Consider the following 20,116-nt stretch of genomic DNA (forward strand, 5'->3'; position numbering starts at 1 on the left):
CCTCTTCTTTCAGCTGTTCCTCCTCAGCCCCTGCTCACAGCACACTGGATGCAAAATAGTCTGGCTCGCAGCTCCCTGCCCAACTGCTGCCACAGGTGCAGAGAATGCTGTCCAGTCACCAATGCTGAAGTACAATGAATGTATGCATTGGACTAGCTAGTTTCTGTGGGTGGACTGAGTGGAGGTGTCATCTTGTCCTTCCCTCAGGCAGCAAGATATCTTCACTTACTGGCATCAGTGAAGAAATAAACTAAAGCATGTCAAAGAATAGAGAATCATGGAATCATAGGATTGGAAATGACCTCACAATCAAAGCACCCCCAACAGATGACTGTCCAACCTCTATTTTCAAACCTTCAAAGAAGAAGACTCCACCACACATTAATGCAGCATATTCCACTGTTGAACAGCTCTTACTGTCAGGAAGTTCTTCCAAATGTTGAGGTTGAATCAGTTTTCTTGTAGCCTGAATCCATTGCTCTGGGTTCTGTTCTCTGGAACTGCAGAAAATAAGTTTGCTCCCTCTTCAATGTGACATTCCTTCAAATATTTAAACAGGGCTATCACATCACCTCTTAACCTCTTCTCCAGGTTAAACATACCCTAAGTTAGTCTTCATAGGGCATGGACCTTGTGCAGAGGAACTCACTAACTTGTTATATAGCTGTTGTTTTGTTGCTGTGCGGCTTCAGGTCTTTCCCTAAGGTGAACCTATCATAGAGTTTTCTGAAGGCTGAGTGTTTGACTTTGTTCAAGCTCTGTTTGGTACTAACCAACAGGATTCTGGTTGATATTTTCATATAAATTGTTCTGGTGGTGATGGTGGTAGTGATTTGCCTTGCTTCAAACCTTATAGTGACCCTTTCGCCTATCCTTATCATGATATTTTCAAAGCAAGATTTGTTCTGATACATGCTTTCACCTTCCTCTGAGGCTGAGAGAAAGTGAGTTTCCCAAGGACATCCAGTGGGATTCCATGGCTGAGCAGGGATTCAAACCCTGGTCTCAGGGCCATAATTCAACATTCAAACCACTGTGCCACACTGGCTTTTTTATGTAGATTCTAGTGCTTAATTTGAGCTAAGACTATACCTGTATAGTCTAGAGACTCATTCCTGATTTATGTAATGTGTGTGTGTGTAGTTATTTTTTTAAAAAAATTGGAATACTTATGAGCATGTGTAGAATAGCTTTCCTTCACACTGCAAGGCTTAAGCACAGAGGCAGACACTTCAAAGTGAGCAAGAATTGCAATAGCTCTCATGTGAAGAGTTAAGCATTGGAATCCAGTTTTTTTCTCCATAGAAAGGCTGTAAAATGAATGATATGGGTGTGGGTGTTGGGGGTGTGCTTGTGCTCCTTTTCTTCAGATTATTTTCAGCAAATAACCCACAGTTTCACAGGGATAAGAAGGGGTACCTTGGAGTTTTTTTGCTCCCTGATTTGTGTGCAAGACAGAAATATTGTTAATGCTATACACAAAAGCAGAAGAGAGTCAGTCTGAAACTGAATGAAGTCCAGCCAATTCAGGCTTTTATACTGACATTTTACAACATGTGGTAAATGCACAAACCTCTTTGAGCATCATGTATGGAAATTCTTCCTTTTTTCATTTTTGGTTGGCAGTCTGTGAATGTTGTTAACTCTGGGCAGAAAGTGGAAAATGGGAGAGTCTTTAAGCTAAATGTGCATTCTTGCCATCAGGGGCTCTGTATTCATATTGCTGAGGTGGGAAATGTAAAAATGGATTGTCGTTACTAGTTGAAAATGGTCTTTTCATCTCCATCTTATTTTACTATTCACCTCCCTGATGGCTCCCTACTTAATTATTTTATATATGTATTGCATTTACATTCCACCATTCCTTTATGAAGCTCAAGGCAACACATGGAGTTCTTGTCTACTCATTTTATCTTCACAACATCTCTGTGAGGTACATAGGTTAGGAAGAGAGTGAGTCATGGTTAAGGAGAGGATTTGTACCTCAGTCTCTTGGATCCTATATCAACTGACCACCACACTTATACTGGTTAGAGATGTATTCTAAACGTAAGCATTTGGAGGTTCCTTCCACCATTAGGTTAAATCGAAGGATAGCTTTCCTCCTCTGTTCTTTTATTAACTGTGAGCAGAACTACATGGGTTCACACAGATTATAAATTTGTTAGTTCCACTCTTCCCACCCTGGTGTTCTTTCTGAACCAAAGGGTCTACCTTTCTTCTTCCTTACCCATCCAGTATAAATAATAATAATAAATAAAAATAAAAAATTTATTTCTATCCCACTTTTTGCCAGGCAATCAAAGCGGTGTACAACAAGTTAAAATACATCCATATATACATAGTGCCCCCTTAAAACAAGATTAAACAGTATAAGATTAAAAACTACATATTAAAAGCCGACTAATCCAAATAATCATCATCATGGGCAGAGTTCACTAGATGGGAAGTCTTATTCGTGGCTGAGTATTTTATTCCAGGAAGGCCTGCTGGAAGAGATCCGTCTTAATGGCTTTTTTAAAAAGCTCTCTAGATTAGTAATTTGACGGATCTCGTCTGGCCGGCCATTCCATAAATTGGGAGCAGCTGCAGAAAATGTCCTCTGGGAGGTCACCGTCAACCTGGTCTTTAAGGGCTGTAATAAATTCCTCCCAGAGGACCTGAGTGTACGGGGCGGATTATATGGAAGCATGCGATCCCTTAGATAGGTTGGGCCCAAGCCATGTAGGGCTTTGAAGGTGATAACCAACACCTTGTACTGTGCCTGGAAATTGATAGGCAGCCAGTGGAGTGAATTCAATATTGGTATTATATGGTCACTCCTTGCTGTTCTTGTGACCAAGCTGGCTGCCATATTCTGTACCAACTGGAGTTTCTGGACTAGGCGCAAGGGTAGTCCCATGTAGAGCGCATTGCAAAAATCAAGTCTTGAGGTTACCAGCGCATGTACTACAGTTTCAACGTCACCCTGTTCCAGGAAAGGGCGCAGCTGTCGTATCAGCCGAAGCTGATAACAGGTGCTCTTGACTGTCTCATTCACCTGATTCCTCATCTGAAGTGACGGGTCAAGAAGCACCCCCAGACTGCGAACACAGTCCTTTGAGGTGAGTGTGAGCCCCTCTAGGACTGGAGGTTGCAGCCCAATACCTGGTTTGGGGGCCCCTACCGTAAGTACCTCCGTTTTGTCTGGATTCAACTTGAGCTTGTTTTCCCTCATCCAATCCATTACTGCCTGAAGACACTGGTTGAGGGAGAGATGCCATCTGACATTGTCGCTGATGACCGGGACATGGAGAAATATATTTGGGTGTCATCAGCATACTGATAACACTCAGCCCCATATCAAAAGATGATTTCTCCCAGCGGCTTCATATAGATGTTAAATAGCATCGGAGATAGGATGGCACCTTGAGGGAAACCGCAATTAAGCTTTGTTTTTGAAGAGCAACTGTTCCCGAGCATCACCCTCTGGAACCTGCCTGAGAGGAAGGAGCGGAACCACTGCAACGCAGTGCCTCCAATTCCTTACTCTCTCAGGCGTTCCAGAAGGATATTGTGATCTATTGCATCGAATGCCGCTGAGAGGTCTAGCAGCACCAACAGGGTCACGCTCCTTTTATTGATGGCTAGACGAAGGTCATCAGTTAAAGCAACCATGTCAGTCTCCACCCCAAAGTATTCTTTCACTCCCTATGCCCATCTAACTGCTCTTTCCCTTCCCTCTCCAAGTGTGAACTTTCTCTTTCCTTGCCTTATCCCACTGGTCTTTCTCTTGCTCTGTCTTATGCCTTCTCTCTCCTTTTTCTTTCTGACTTGACTTTTTCTCCCTCTGACCCACTCTTTCATACTGCTCACTCCTGCCATAGATAACATGCAACAGTTTCAGCCAGAGTTCAGGGGATCTGTAGAGAAAAGATCTGCAGAGAGAAGCAGTAGTCACACCCTGCATTTTGTTTACCCTATCATGCCTGTGGCCCATGTGTAAATTAATCTAGAATCCCTCTGAAAAATACCTAGTTTCCTTGGTTGGATAGGAATGTCTACCATCTAGTGACTGAAGATGATAATGCATAGTATAGATAGATTTAAATTAACAGAGGTGGGATATAGACTGCCAGAAAGAGGCGGCTGGGAGCTGCCTCTCTTTTCCATGTAGCCGCGCCGCAGCAACCAAATTGCGCGGCTCCTTTTAGTGCCACCGCAAACTGCCTCTGGAGGCGCGAGCACATCGCTGCCACGCGTGCCCATCTGGACGGTGTGCAGCAGTGACGTCACAGCTGTTCATGCTGTGTATATGGCACTGTACAGCGATGACATCCTGGTGACGTCCTAGGGTTGTGGGGCATCTGGAAATGGCACCCCGAGGCAACCCTAGCATGTTACCAGGACATGCTAAAGGGCCCATCTGTTGAGGGCCTAAGTCACCTGGGATAGGGAAAGAGCACACCTCAGGGGTCTCCTTAGTGTGTCTGCCAAGTTCCAGATGTTTAGGTTTCACATTCACAGCTATTGCAAACACAAATATATATGCAGAGACTTAGGGGCCATTCAGACATCTTTTTTTTTAGTGCAACGATGCAAATCATCTCACACATTCCAGGTTTGTTAGTCACACTATGAAACTACATTGATGTGCATCTCTGGAAGTTCAGTTGCTCACACATGCAAGCATTCGAATAAAGATGGAGTTGACATGTGAATGCATTCAGAATATGTTTAAGCCATGCAGCATGATGATGTGGAACTTTAAAAAAAAACAACTCAGTAAAACCCTGATATTGATTATCCCGGGTTAAGTGGATTTTTTGACAGCCCCTCCAAACTTAACTGGATGCATTCGAAATGCAAGTGAACAACAGAGATTCAACCAGGATTCATCCTGGATTATTTTCACAGTGTGAATAATCATTTAAACAAACCTCTCTCTCTCTCTCTCTCTCTCCCCTCCCTGCCTTTATTGGTACAGATCATGTGTGGGAAACTAGTCAAGACAAGACAAAATGAGACTAAGGGACAAAACAGACCACTCCAAAGGAGGGGCTACTGGCAGCTCCTTTTTGTGCCAGGAAAAGGTACCTTTGCCTTTTTTTGGTTTTGGTGGCGTGTGGCATCTAAATGCTGTGCCGCTGCAACACTGCCACCATGTGGTTGCTTGGGGTGGCTTTATGGCATGTTCTCAGTGGTTTGGGGGTGTGCATTGTGTGTATACTACATCGCCAAGTTGCCAGGAAGTCAGCTCTTTTTGCCAGTCTGTACTGGCAGTAAGTTACCTTTCCCTTCAGACTCACATCCACTCTTCAGTGAAATAAAATGTGCAAATACAGTGGGCTCTCCACGATTACTGGTTTTAGGAGCACAGGACAAAAGTGAAAACCCCCAGAAAGAACAGCTATTAGGAATTTCTAGATCCTCCAGTACAACACATCTGGAGCATCTAGAAATGCCTAGAAAGAATATATTAATCAAACCTGTGAATAATAAGATCTGCAAAAGTCATAGCTGCAAACATGGAGAGCCAGCTGTAGTTATACTGAATCAGATTTTTCTCAGCTTGAAATAGAACTAATAAATTGTGCTCAAATTTTCCATTTCTGTTTTGTTCAGAAAACTTACATCGCTGCAGTGGGGAAGCCCTGGATCTTGCACAGGGACCATGGCATAGATAGTGCAGGATACCTTCCCTCAAGTGTTTCAAAGACTGTCCTTTTTGCTATTAGAGATATTTCTTTGTTCTGCAGTCATTCAAGTCTCATGTAAATGACTGCAATATTAGACAGTCTTTTTTGGTTATCAGTCTATTTATGAGCAAAATTCAAAGTGGCAGTTTTTGTTACAGAGTGAAATGGTTTTGGACAAGACTATTTCAAGGAATACTGGCGTAAATCCAGTTGTTAATCTGACTGATTAAACACAGTGAATCAACACTTATGTAAATCAATACTTAAGTAAGTTCCATTGACTCAACAGATCCACTCTGTTCAGGGTTAACTATTAGATTTAGGTCAAGGGTGAGAATTGTGCAAAGAATTGTGTTGTTGAATTGCCGCTCCAAGAATCCCTAGCCAGCAAAGCCAATGGTGTGGAATGCAGGGGGTCACAGTTTAGTAGCATTTTGAGGTCTAGAAAATCCTTTTCCCTGATTTATGCCATTGCAACCCCTATATACATGCCTCTCTGTTCTGTTCTTCAACTGAAATGCTGCCTGAGGTTCCATTGCCAGCAAATATATACCTGCTATGAACCTCTGGAAGGGCTTTCTCAGACTACTGTGGAATTCCCTTCCTTGGGAATTTTATCTCTAGAGATAAAATTCCCAAGGAAGGGAATTCCACAGTAGCTTGGATGCCACAACTGAGAAGGCCTCACTAAATAGCAGAAGATCAGCATCACATGTTTCAAGTGCTTCTGCCTCATGTTCTGATGAAGGTATGGAGGAGAATTCTTCTTGTGGCACACACACATCAGCTCCTTGTAGCATTCTGATTTGTGTTTTTAAGGAACTAAAAAGAAACTATTTTCGTAACTTAATATTCTGCTTTAACTAACTAAATACTTTAGAGGAAATTATTTTGAAAACTGAAACTACAGTTGGCCCTCCGTATCCATGGATTCTTTATTCATGCCTTCAACTATCCATGGCTTGAAAATGTTGTGGTGGAGCGGTGTGTGTGTGTGTGTGGGGGGGACCCTATATAAACTCCAAAAAGCAAATCTTTATTTGGCCATTTTATATTAGAGACACCATTTTACTATGCCATTGCATTTAATGGGACTTGAGCATCCACAGATTTTAATATCCGTGGGGGATCTGGGAAACAAAATCCAGTAGATACTAAAGTGGGGTACAGACTGCCAAAAAGGGCGGCCTGCCAGTGCCTGTTTTTCCACCAAAGGGAAGCCTCAGGCACCAAACGGCGAGGCTTCCTGTCGGCGGAAAAGGAACCCACAAAAAGCGGGTTCTTTCTATGCCTTGGTGGCGGTGTATCGAGTGTGCCAAAGTGCACTACTGGCGCACTTGTTACGTAAGTGCCTCATGGTCTGTGCGGATGCCGTGCAGTGCTTGTGTAAGAATGGCAGCGCCCGGGTGTACAGGGCACCACCATTTTGACGTCCACGACACATGCTAAGGCTGAGGGGCGTGTGGAAGCACCACCCCGAGGCAACCCTAGCACGTGACGAGAGCATCTTAAAGGGCTGGTATGTACTGGGCCTAAGTCCCACAGTATAATAGCAACTCACTATTGTGGGTAATTTTGGCGCGGGACAGACCGTCCAAAAAGGACAGTCTTCTGACACCTATTTTTGCTCTGCGCGGAAGCCGTAGCCTCTAAACCATGGAGCTTCCCCACAGAGCAAAAAAGAACCTGCAAAAAGTGGGTTCTTCTTGCGCCGCCATTATGATGTTACGTGCAAGGGTTGCAGGGCATCTGGAAGCGCCACCCTGAGGTACCTCTCGCATATGATGAGGGCGTCCTTTCCAGCCAATCTGGACTAGGCCTGTGTAATTAATTTTGTTTTTTGTCATATCCTTCAAGTCATGTTTTTGATAGGTGACCCTATCCCTAGGTTTTCTGGGACTGAGAGTGTGTGAGTGAGGAACTGAACCCTGATTTCCAGAGTCATAGTCCAACACTTATGATTAATGGCTACATTTACCTCTCTTTTGCTACACAGCTATGGTTAATGTGATGAGTGTTATTCTGCTGGTAATTTGACAGTGAGTGGAGAACCAGTAATGTTACTGGAGTTAACAAACTGAAAAGGTATGATCTAGAGTGTGTGGAGTCTGCTGAATTTGTTCATTCTGCCAACAGCCATCTGCTTTGCATTCCCATCAAGTCACCCATGGCTGGCCTGCTCCCAGAGCATATGCACACATCTAAATATTTCTCCTGTGTGGCCACTGTGTGAAAAATATGTCTGTAGACAGATGTATATAGAAAACCAATGCCTTTCCTCTCCTCCTGATCTCCATTGCAAGGATTCACACTGCAGCATGTGGCTGGAGCTGGTCTTAGCTGGCTTTCAAAAGCAGTCATAGAAGCAGCTAGAAGAGCACAGCTGTATCTCACCTGTTCTGAATTTGATTCCCATATGCTTTTGGATTATATGGTGTGTGTTTGTGTGTCCAAATGGAAGCAATTCAGAGTACATCTTCTAGACTATGTTGTTAATAGCCGTTTGAATACTGCTTTAATGGTTGGGGCGCTATCCTATGAAATCCTGGGATTTATAGTTTGGTGAGGTACTTAGAACTCCCTGCTAAAGAACTCTAGTGCTATAGTCCAAGGGAGTGCACTAGAGTCGCCTAGCAGAGAATTTTAAATACTTCACTGCAGAAATCACAGAATGCTGTAGGAAGGAGCCGTGACAAAGTGATATGAAACAGTTATGACTGTTTAATGGCGGTACATTCTCAGTCTCTTGGCTCTAACAATAGAATAGTAATAGCAAACACAGGCTGCAGAAATGATCCAGTTCAACACTGCTTTAAGTGCATTTGCTCAATGCTGCAGAAATCTGGGATTTGTAGTTTTGTGAGATATTTAGCCTTCGCTGTCAGAGAGTTCTGGTGCCAGAACAAATTACAGTTCCCAAAATTCCATAGCATTGAGCCTTGGCAGTTAAAGGGGTGTCAAACTGGATTAGTTCTGCAGTGCAGATGCAGCCATAGATGGCTGCCACACTGCAGAATTAATGCAGTTTGATGCTGCTTTAATTAGCATGGTTCCATCCTATGGAATCCTGGAATTTGTAGTTGGTTGTGGCACCTGACTTCTCTGACAGAGAAGGTTAAATATCTTGCATAACTACCAATCCCAGAATTCCATGGCAGTGTCAAACTGCATTAAATCTACAGTGCAGATGCAGTCACAGTCACATTTCTTTCCACTCTTAATTTTCTATCTTTATTACCTTTCATTCTGATGGATGTCCTGTGCCAATTCTCATGTTCTGAGGATTCCCACATACTTGAGAACAAGCCTTACAGAAGGCAATTTATACCCAATTAGACTTATATGATGTAGTTTTTTTCCTTCATCACTTTTGCAGATGTTCTGCCTTTTCAGCTGCTTGCGGTGTCTGGACCTTTCAATAATACTAAAATGCTTGCTTCACCATGCTGTAAAATTACAGCAGGCACTCCTAAGGGAACTAGAGCATCTAAAGTGACCATAGGGGCAAAAGTGTCCAGGATAAAACACAAGCTATACCTGCTGAATTTTGTTTGTTTGTTTGTTTGCATGACTATAAGAGCACAGGAAACATGTCTCCCTCTGTATCTTGCAGCCTTGCAGGAAAGGAGAGAATTGAACTTGAATCACTTGGTTGACTACAAATTGAGATTGATCCTGGAGATTATTTGTCTGTACCACTGCACATGATTGGTTCCTCATATTGTTTGTCTGGATGTGAGTGGCTAGTATGTAGCCTCAGAATCTGATGCACAAAATAGAGAGCAACAATAATTTTTGTTGGCAGGGTGCAGCTTTAAGTGAATGTTTTCCCACTGTGAAAGGAACAGGGCTTTGTGAATAGTGGCCCCTGCCACAAGAGAGAATTGTGAAGAGCTTTTGTGACAAAACAATAATGTTAAGATGATGATGATGATGATGATGATGATGATAGTAACAGTAACAACAACAACAACAACAATGTAAATATTTACAGTGTTGGTTAGCTGCTACTGCCTTGTTTTTAATGATACAGGCTGGTCTTCCCAAATCTGAAATCTGAAATGCTCCAAAATCCAAAATGTTTTTAACAAGTGGCTGAGGTAGTGATACCTTTGCTTTCTGGTGGTTCAGTGTACACAAACTTTGTTTCATGCACAAATTATTAAAAATATTGTATAAAATTACCTCCAGGGTATGTGTAAAAGGTGCATATGAACCTTAAATGAATGTCATGTTTAGACTTGAGTCTCATCTCCAAGATGTCTCATTATGTATAGGCAAATATTGTAAAATCTAAAATAAAACAAACAAACAAACAAACAAACAAAAAACCCACCAAAATCTGAAACACTTCTGGTCTGAATCATTTTGCTTAAGGGATAATCAACCGGTATGCTGTTGTTTTTCACTGATACCTATAATTTTATAGTTTTTTTAAAAAAAAATTAAAAATTTATTTGAACGCTTTTCTCAAATTCATCATACACTTTGAAATTAAGAAACAAATAATTAAAACAGTTGGCAAAAGTTGCTCAGCTGAATTTCTGCTTATCATTATGGTTATTAAAGTCCGAGGGTTTGAAACATTATTAAAATCCAGCAACCTTCAGGCAAAACTGTTTTTATTTTAGGAAATTACATTTTTACTTCAGCCAAGTCAAAAGGAACTTTCCCAGTTCTATAAATATGGAAGGTAGCAAACCACTTCCTTGCCCTCTGAGAAGTTTGGTATTGAAGAGCAGGTATCTTAAAACTCTTCTTATCAAACAATGTGCTCACTGTTCATCTCCAGTTTCCTTCTGTGCTTTAATACTGTAGCCAGGGTTGGCACTCCAATAACTATGAGATGCTATGGATGTCTTGTCTCCATTGTGATGCAGTAAATAATAATAATAAAATAATAAATAATAAAATCAGTTTCTGAAGTAGAGAAGAGCCCCATCTTGTGCTTTGCCTTAGGCAGCAAAATATCTTGGGCTAGCCCTGTCTATGAGAGGCAGTGTGGTGTAGTGATTTGAGTGTTTGACTAGGATTCTGGAGATCAGGGTTCGAATCTCAGCTTGGCCATATAAACCCACTGGTCATACTCTCTCAGCTTCAGATGATGGCAATGAAAAATCCTGTCTGAAGAAACTTGCCAAGAAAACCCCATGACTGGGTTGCCTTAGGGTCTACATAAGTCAGAAATGACTTAGAAAGCACATAACAACAACAGCATCAACAAGAACAGCCTGTCTATATAGCCATTGTTATCTCTGTTGTGAGAGCCAGTTTGGTATAGTAGTTTTAGATTCACAGCCGTAGCCGCGTTGTCTGGAAAATCAGTATGGCGTGCAATCTTGTAGCACCTTTGAGACTAACTGAATGAAAGAAGCTGGTAGCATGAGCTTTCATAGACTTGAGCCACCTTCCTCAGATGTATGTGTTAGAGCGGACACTGGAGACCAGGGTTCAAATCCCCACTCAGCCACAGAAACCCACTGGGTAACCTTGTGCAAGTGACATGCTTTTAGCCTCAAAAGAAGGCCAAGGCAAAACTATCACAAGATTTTCTTGGCTAGATTTGTTCAGTCTTGCCAAGAAAATCTTGTGATAGGTTTACCTTACGGTTGTCATAGGTTGAAAATAACCTAAAGGCACATAACAACAACAACAATAACAAATGCCTATTGTAGGAAGTGACTGCATGACTGGGATCCAAAAAGTACATGAATTTATAATCTTTGAGTGTTTACATTTTCCATAATTCATATTGAATGGCATTTTAACTTGGAAAAAACATGGATGCAGCATCAAACCATATTTTTTTCTTGGCCAGTTATGCTCTTTTTTTTTTTTTGTCCTGGAGACAGTATGCCTTAAGGTTCTGAAATCCTGTCAGTTAATATTTCAGTGGTTAACCACTCAAGTTGTGACAGGAAACCACAAGGCCAAAGGAGTCACTCTCAAAGATTTTTGACCTGACCCCATGTTTCTTGACTCTTGTATTCCAATCCCCTCTGCTATTCTGCCCCTAGCATATCCTTTTGGGGGCCTGTTCAATCTAGTTCCTCAAACTGAGGGTTATATACCTCTGACACTTGTAATTCCTAGGATTGGTTCCAACATCTACAGCACAGTTACTTTGTTGTTGTTGTTGTTGTTGGTGGTGGTACAACTCCCAGCCAACATGGCCAGTCTGTATGGCATATCCCTCCAACATTTCACACGCAAGCTAGGAGAGACTGCAGCAGTTTGCTTTTGCCTAAGCCTACTGGGAAGGGCAAGATTCCATCCCTTCTTCTTAACCGTGCTGAGTTAAGTGTTAACCTTTGTATTTTGAATTGGGACAGCTGAAGCATATGGTATAGGCACATGATTTTAACCTGTTTTCATCTCTTTTAATTGTTAAACTATTTAACACATTTTTGGATTGCTTAAATGTTAAATTGTTCTAAATGGTATTAATTTGATTTCATTTGCCCTGAGATTCTCGCATTTAGAGTGAGTAACTTTCCAAAGGTTTATTAAACAATGGCAGGTTTACATGGTTCTCACTGAACAAAAATCAAAAGAGGTCTTCATAATCTTTATTTATGTATTGCTTAAATAGGTGGGGGGGGGGAACCCACTTAAAGCTATATTGGGCGTATACACTGAAAAGTAATGAAATTCAGATCACAGATCAGCCTTGCTCCATGCTCATTCAAAATATGAGCACCTTCATAGACCTAGTTGCACCTTATATCCAAGAGCAGGGCTTCCAATATTGCTCAGAATCTTCATTTGCAGAACTGAAGCCTGACATGGTGATCTGGCTGCTTATAAATACTTCTGTGTGTTTGCAGGTGTGTTGATGCTACATAAATCTAATGGCAAGAATGAAGGTCCATCTTCTGTCCAAGACACTGGGCTGGTTCCTCTTTGTCTTCATAGCAGTTACAGCTCAATTAATCAGTCATGTCCAGGGTCAAGGTAAATGTATGCCAAATATATATATATATTTCAGTAGGGCTTTCTGATGTGCAGAAGGGTAACTTATTTGTCTCTTGTCCAAAAATTTTATTCTCCATTATTCATGTAAACTGGAACTCTTCTGTTAGCTTCACTTGAGTGGATGCTTCAGATCTAGAACTCTTTTTAAGACAGACCATGCTGCTGTTTTTATTCTGTTTCTTGGTGCATGTGGAACTTTCTTCCATTAAAAAGTGTGAATTACATGCTATTTCCTAACTCTGCCCTATCATAAATTACCATACATGCTACTTTTGCCAGCTCTGTGACAGGTGTGGAATGTATGCAATCTTTGCTGGCTTAATGCATGTCCCTAGTATTGATCAAATTTGTGTTTTCTAGCCTATGCTTTTGATAATTCATCATTGTCTGCAGCTCCATAACAGCTGGTTTAACTATTTTAACAAATAATGCATAGCACAAATGTATTGGGCTTTAAGCAAAATTCTATTCGGTTGTTAAACAGACCAGCTACCAGTTCCAGGTTGTTCGATAGTCTTGTTCATCAAATTAGAGTTTCGCTTAAATAATGATACCTTGTTTATTCATAATGACAAACAAGGTATCATAGAAAGTGAATCCCGATTAAATCATCCTAATCAAGAGGTATAGAGGGGAGGTATAATACGCAAACCTAAGACTCTTTCAGGCTTGCAGAGGCATACCCATATAACTCTAAATCCTGGATTAGCATTATGTGCTGGATGTTTGCAGTTTGAAAAAAAAATTAAAATAATATTTCTCTCAACAAACCTGTTTGCCTGAGAATGTGTTGCAGGTAGGTTGTATTCTGTTTTGGTGCCCACAAGTTGAGAAGTTTAATGTATTCCTTCCCTTGCCAGTTAACATATACCGTAATTTTCTAGTCGTGTGCATAGAAAGAGGACCTTGAAAATTCTAATTGTTTTCTGTTAGATCATCCTTTTGCCCTGACATGCAAGTTCAGAGACTTTTAGTTTGTATAAAACACTTGTTTTCAACCATAGGGGGAAAAGCAACAACAGCAGCAACAACAAAAACCCTTGAGCCTGCATTTTTATGCAAATAGTCCCAATAGGGGAGATAACTCTCCCTAGTCTTCATTATAAATACAGTACTGTATTTTTTACTGGTCATTCATACAATACACCATTGCATTTGTTAAGCACTAAAGTGGTTGCCATCATATGGCACTTGGATTATTTTAAATTTTGTTAGCTGCCTTGAGTCCCTGTATTGGGACAAAGGCGGAATATATAAACAAATAAACAAACAATGCCATTGTAACAGCTAGTATTTCCACTTGTCTTTCAGTTCTCTATTACCTGTATGTGGGGATGTTTATGCACTCTGGAATGACCGAAAACTATAGGCATCTTCCCCAATCCAAAGATGCCTCATGCATTAAGCTGGTCATAACACCCATTTCTACTACTTTTGCTACACTTTGCAAAAATTGCTGTTGCCAGTGTGAAACTGATAATTTAAATGTGCACCCACGGCTGTCTAAATGGGTCTTGGCAGTACAGTCTTGTTTGTTTATGACTGCTGCCCATTTTAACGGCGGTGTAAAAGGATTTGATTTATAATTTCCTAAGAAAATTAAAACAAATAGGGGCAGGGCATAGGAATAAGGGAAGGCGAGAGAAGATTCCCTTTAATATAATATGCTCGTCTAGTGAAAGAGCCAGCACAGTGTAGTAGTTTGAGTATTGGGAGACCAGAATCCTTAATCATCCAAAGTTAGAGTCATCTTGAAGGCACATAACAATATCTATCGAAATAACATAAAACAATCAGTATTTCTCCACAAATTCTTAATTTATTCATTTGAATTTAATCTATTACATGAACACAATCTGCTTGGTGCTACATAGCCCAAATGCCATGTGTGTTTATTCAAAGGTAAATTATGTAATTTCAATTCAGAGGATTTACCCTTAAGGTGTTGTGCTATGTAACAATGCAAGATTATGAATATAAAGTATACATAGCCCTGGCCATAGACTGGCATTATAAAAAATACAGGTAGAAAGAAAAGTATGGTAAGAGCAGCTAGAATTAATTTCTGCATTTGCTAGTCTACTTACTGGAAAGTTTAAACAATTTAAGAAAAGTTGTTGCTTAAAAACAAAGTCAGTCTCTCTTCCTTGAGAGAAACTGCTAGTTTTGTGGTTCACACATCGAACATTTCAGACCACCTTCCATGTCTGTCATCAAGAATTATATTTCTGGACCACTAACAACAACACTGGTCTGATATGATCTGCATAAGCTGAAGCCTTGAACTTGTCTCTAGCCTCCTTTTGGATGAATGCTTTAATGTTGCTGCTGGCCATTCGTTTGTGCATTCCTGCAAAATCACTTAATAAGCTTGAGCTTCTGATTTTTATCAGCTTAACTTGACTGATTCTAGACTGATTATTTCTCTTTTTTGCAAGAAGTGAGATTTTATTCCGCAGGCTGTAAAGGTGTTCAACAGAAATAAAGATTCCCTCTCCAGGTTGGTGACCCTGAAGTCATTCCAATCAATATCTTGTTATGTTTGTCCATGAATTAGATTTTTTAAAACTTTCTTCCAATTTTATGTACTATCTTGTGCAAGAACACTAGTCTTTGCATAACTAGGTTAAATGCTAGTTTCAAGGAACTATTTTGGCTCATACACATCAGATACCAGCAAGGAATTTGTTTGGTATGGTCTTTTTTTCTTGGCTCCTGTCTTTCTATTTGAACAAACAAGTGAATTTATAGTGACAATCATATAGTTATGTAAAGACTTTTCTGCACAATTCCTCTAGATTCTTGTGTTGTAGCTTTCCCGTACACACACAGGAACACCTAAGTGATTGATTGTGTCTTTCTTTTCCTGTCTATGTTGGATGAGTCAAGGGTTTAGGGATTCTGGAAATGTGCCTTGCTTGGTGATGGCTACTTACCACTTATGCCAGTGTACTGTTTTTTAGATGGGGAAAGGATACCTTCCTACCTTCAGTGTCAGGAACCAGTTGGCATCTCCCAGTTCCTGAAGTTTACAGAATCTCAAAAGAGACATGAGATTCTGGTGAACTGCCACAAGTCAGAGCAGACAAACTATTGGGATAGACAGACCAGTACTTAACTTCAGAGCTTAGAAAAATCCTTTTAACTTAATTGAACTTAAAGAAGCTACCCTGTGGGAAGATGATGCTCTAGAACAGTGCCCCCCAAGCTTTTTGGAGCTACTTCCTCCTTTCCTCTTGGGTGACAACCCTAGCTCCCCCCCATGCATATCTCTTGATATTAGGTGTACTGTTCTACTGCAAATTCAAAACAACCAATGTTGGTTGCTGCTCACTTTGCCACTTGGCCACCCTGGGAACTGCAACGGAGCAGATGGCTGCACCTCTACTGGCCCTGCAAAGGCCAGCGAGGGCAAGAGTCCTCTCGGTTACTACTGAGCCAGCTGCTTGGTTGCTGCTCCCAGGGTGACCAAGTGCAGAGGGAGAAACTTCTCCCCAACAAGGAAGGACTCTCAATCCTTCATTGGGATGGAGAGGGGTACAGCTGGTGCATATGTAGGGGGTTGACAGAGGCCACATGTTCTGTACTGGAGATGCATAGATGGGGAAAGGGAGAAATTTTAACTACAGGAGCCACTCCAAGGCAAAGGGCCCTTTCCAAGAATTGACCCTGTATATCCCTCTCCTCCCTTTCCCATAGACATGTTTTCCCCACACAGCTTCAAGTGTACCCCCCCTCGCAACATGGTTTCTTCTGCTGCCCCTTCTCTCAGGTGATGAAAGAAAGCAGAAACAGCAGCACAGCTCCAGCCTCACAAAGCTTGAGCAGGGTCCCAAATTTGAAAGCTCCTTTTTGCCACTACTCCTGCCTTACCACAGTGGAGTTTATCAGACACCTTACCTTGCGCCATGCTCCCGTCGCCCCAGCGTCATCCATCTGCGATGGGAGCCTCTTTGTGGGATCACAGATGGGGCTATTAAAGGGGAACGCTTCTGTTTTCATCATGGAAGCATTCTTGTAATTGTTTTAAAAAGAGCTCTTTTTTAATTTGATCTGTTATTAAAAAAGGGTTCTTTTTCAAACAATTATGAGAATGCTTCCATGATGAAAATGGAAGCGTTCCCCTTTAATAGCACCATCTGCGATCCCACCAGGAGGCTCCCATCGCAGATGGATGATGCTGGGGCGACGGGAGCATGGCGGAAGGTAAGACGTCTGATAAACTCCTATGTGTTCTAACTCTGTGTGCTCTCCAGTCTGTCCCAAAATAGCGCTGCTCAGAGCCACAGAAGAAGTGTCCTGCACCCACATTTCTCAAGAATTTCCCAGCCTCCACTACTAGTGAAAGACACAGCTAAGGGAGGTGAAAAGAAGGAGACACCACTACAGCTCTCACCCTCATCATGGCCCTTAAGGCCGCTGGTTCCGCTTGTCTTTCTTGTCACCAGTACTTTAACTGAAGGATCCCTCTGCCCCCTTTCCACCTCACTGCTCTGTACTTCTCCCCCTTTCCTTCAACTCCTTGGCACCAGGAGGGGCATACCACCCACTTTGGGAATCAGTACTCTAGAAGCAAACATCACTTTCCAAGTTTTCAGTTATGGATGGCTACAGATGCTTCCATTTCCCTCCCATCAGCAATCTCTGGTGCAAGAAGGAACTGTGATAGGGATCCTACTTCTTATTGTAACACCAGAGATCACTGGAAGGAATGGGGTGGAAATGTCAGTATGCTGTGTCCCAACTGATAGGAGAACAGACTTCTGTCATTTGCAGCAGCTGCTCAGTAAAGGAGGATTGGAGGAATTGGGCCAGGAGACACTGGTTGTATACTTAAGTATACTTAACTTGACAGCTAATTAGCAGATATATAGGATATTGGCCATTATAAGCCCTGATCAGGGGCCCTTTCACACTATATTGTTACAGCATTATGATTCCACTTTAATTGCCATGGCTGCATCTTATGGAAACTTGGGGTTGGTAGTTCAGGGAAGGATATTTAAAATTCTAAGTCAGAGTGCTTCTAGTGTCTCACAAAATTAATAAACTAATTGTTCTGTAGGATTCAGCCATGGCAGTTAAAAGTGGAATCATAGAGCTATAACTGAGTAGTGTGAAAGATCCACAAGTCCACCTCAAGGCTTTTTGCTGTCTACTTTTCTTTCTACTTTTCAAAACAGCACAGTACCTAATGCATATCAACTTGTTTTGGCATCTGAGGCAGAAAACTCCAAAATGATCCTCCTCCTCAGATCACATAAATGCTGCATGATTGTGAATTAATAATAATTAACTGAATAACTAACAATTTGCTGTCTCTTTTCAACAGCCAGGACCAGACATTAGCCTTAGATACTGAGAGATAAAGAGATATAACTCTTACTGAGAGAGAATCTACATATGCTCCCTTATGAATAAAATCTGTTAAACTTAACAAGTGCCATGGCCACTATTGTATATCAGCTACTTAAGTGTAAAAAGGAGGAAGGGGGGGGGGGGGGGGAAGGAATATAGTATCACCTTGAAGACTAACTGTTTTTTTATTTTAGAATGAGCTTTCATTAATATAAACCAACCTCAGTACAGAGTGATCTCTATGCAGCTGATGTTAAATATACTTAACTTTAGGTCCAAAACACACTGCAGAAATAATCCAGTTTGAGACCACTTTAACTGCCATGGCTCAATGCTAGGGGAATTCTGGGAACTGTAGTTTTGTCAGACATTTAGCCTTCTCTATCAGAGAGTTCTGGTGTCACAATAAACTACAATTCCCATGATTCCTTAGCACTGAGCCAGGGCAGTTAAAGCTGTCTCACATTGGATTATTTCTGCAGTGTGTTTTAGACCTTCATAACCTTTCCTGGCCCAATCCCACCAAACCTGATGGAAACATCATTCATTCACCCATGCTCCAGTCACTGAAAGAATAGACCTCCTTCTCCTCATGCAAAGTAGGTTGGTGTGGTAATAGTGTCACTATTGTGAATATGTAGTAATTGTGACTATGGAAAAGTTATGGATGAGTCTATGTAACTGTTAATGAATTCCTGTGATTGCTACCTAGTTACAGTTTTGACACAATTATCATCATTGTAAATCACCCCAGCCCCAGCCCTCAATCTACTTTACTGGATGTCAACTGCATGGGGTGAAGAAGGTAAATTCTGCTGCTGATGGAAAATGGGTGACTAATGTTTCCATCAGGCTTTGGGGCAAGGGCAGGCCAGGAGAGGTTACTAAGTTAAGTATACTTAGCTGATATAAAATTCGGGCCAGTACAGTGGGCCCTCCACATTCATTGGGGTTAGGAACACAAGGCCCCCGTGAAATTGGAAAAACTGCAAATAACAAAAACCCAATTTTTGTATCTGAGAGAAACCCTCTCTAAGAATGTCTGGCACAACTCTATGGTCAACATCTGCTAGAAGTTGACCACAGAATTGATCTGGAGGGCCTACAAATGCCTAGAGAATTGTTCTCGCTAAAAATCTCTAGGTCTTCTGACATGACTTCTTGCTGATGTTGACCATAAAGTCGTACTGGAGGAACTAGATACTTAGAGAGACCATATTAATCAAATCCATGAATAATCAAATCCGCAAAAGTCAAAGCCACAAATGTGGAGGGCTGACTGTATTTCTTAATGTAATTCTAAACAAGTCTCTCTGCCTCTGCTTAATGAAATAAGTAGTTTTAGTTTACCCTAAGGGCAAGAAATTTGTGGCCTTTCTGGTTTTTACTGGAATGAATTCCCTTCATGCATTTGCTATGATGGCTAGGGCTAATGAGAGTTGAGGACCTAATACAGGATGAGAATTGTGTGGCTCTCCAGATGTTTTGGGCTGCAACTCCCAACAGCTCTCACCAGATTCAGTGCTGAGGGATTCCGGGAGCTGCAATTCAAGGAGATCTGGAAAGCCATTCAGTTCCCACCCCTGTAGTACAACATCTGGAAGGCCATACATTTTCCATCTCTGCTGTACAGTTTAGTTGATTAAATCTGTACATTTGGCCATTTCATTCTTTTCTTCTCTATGGGGAAAAGGGAAGAAACCCTTGAAAAATCTCCATATCAGTTTGTGACTGCTTCAAAGTTTATTCAAAACATGCTGTGTGCATAGGGAAAACAAGCTAAACAAGATGTAAACAATAAACAGATTTTAATATTTTCATAAACCTTTGGGTTCTATTCGTAAAACTAGCAGGCTCAATTCTATTCATTCTATTTTGGCAGGCTCAAGATCTCTTAGCATCTTGAAAACTGTGTTGCCTCTTGTAGCTCCACCCTGCAGAGTTTTCTAAAATGTCAAGAAATTCCTGGTTACTTTACAACAAATCTAATACACTAATTCCAGTAACTTGTATATTATTATACCCTCCCCTCAAAAGCCAAATTTTCAAAGAACTGTGGTGGCTGTTGGTGTGTTCTTTCTCTGTGACCCCCTCCAGAAAATGTC

At 41.3% G+C, this 20,116-nt stretch overlaps 2 protein-coding genes across 3 annotated transcripts in view; both read left to right on the forward strand.

Annotated features, from left to right (window-relative positions):
* The window catches only part of DEPTOR (DEP domain containing MTOR interacting protein), a 741,617-nt gene that overhangs the window by 116,375 nt on the left and 605,126 nt on the right, over positions 1-20,116 (forward strand). The gene's annotated exons all lie outside the window — the stretch shown is intronic.
* COL14A1 (collagen type XIV alpha 1 chain) overlaps positions 1-20,116 on the forward strand; it is a 180,076-nt gene that overhangs the window by 2,509 nt on the left and 157,451 nt on the right. The window contains 1 exon segment of the mRNA XM_042461761.1: positions 12,506-12,632. Coding sequence (XP_042317695.1) covers positions 12,530-12,632 — 103 coding nt within the window. The 5' untranslated portion in view covers positions 12,506-12,529.

This window comes from Sceloporus undulatus, chromosome 4, assembly GCF_019175285.1.
Source record: "Sceloporus undulatus isolate JIND9_A2432 ecotype Alabama chromosome 4, SceUnd_v1.1, whole genome shotgun sequence".
NCBI lineage: Eukaryota > Metazoa > Chordata > Lepidosauria > Squamata > Phrynosomatidae > Sceloporus > Sceloporus undulatus.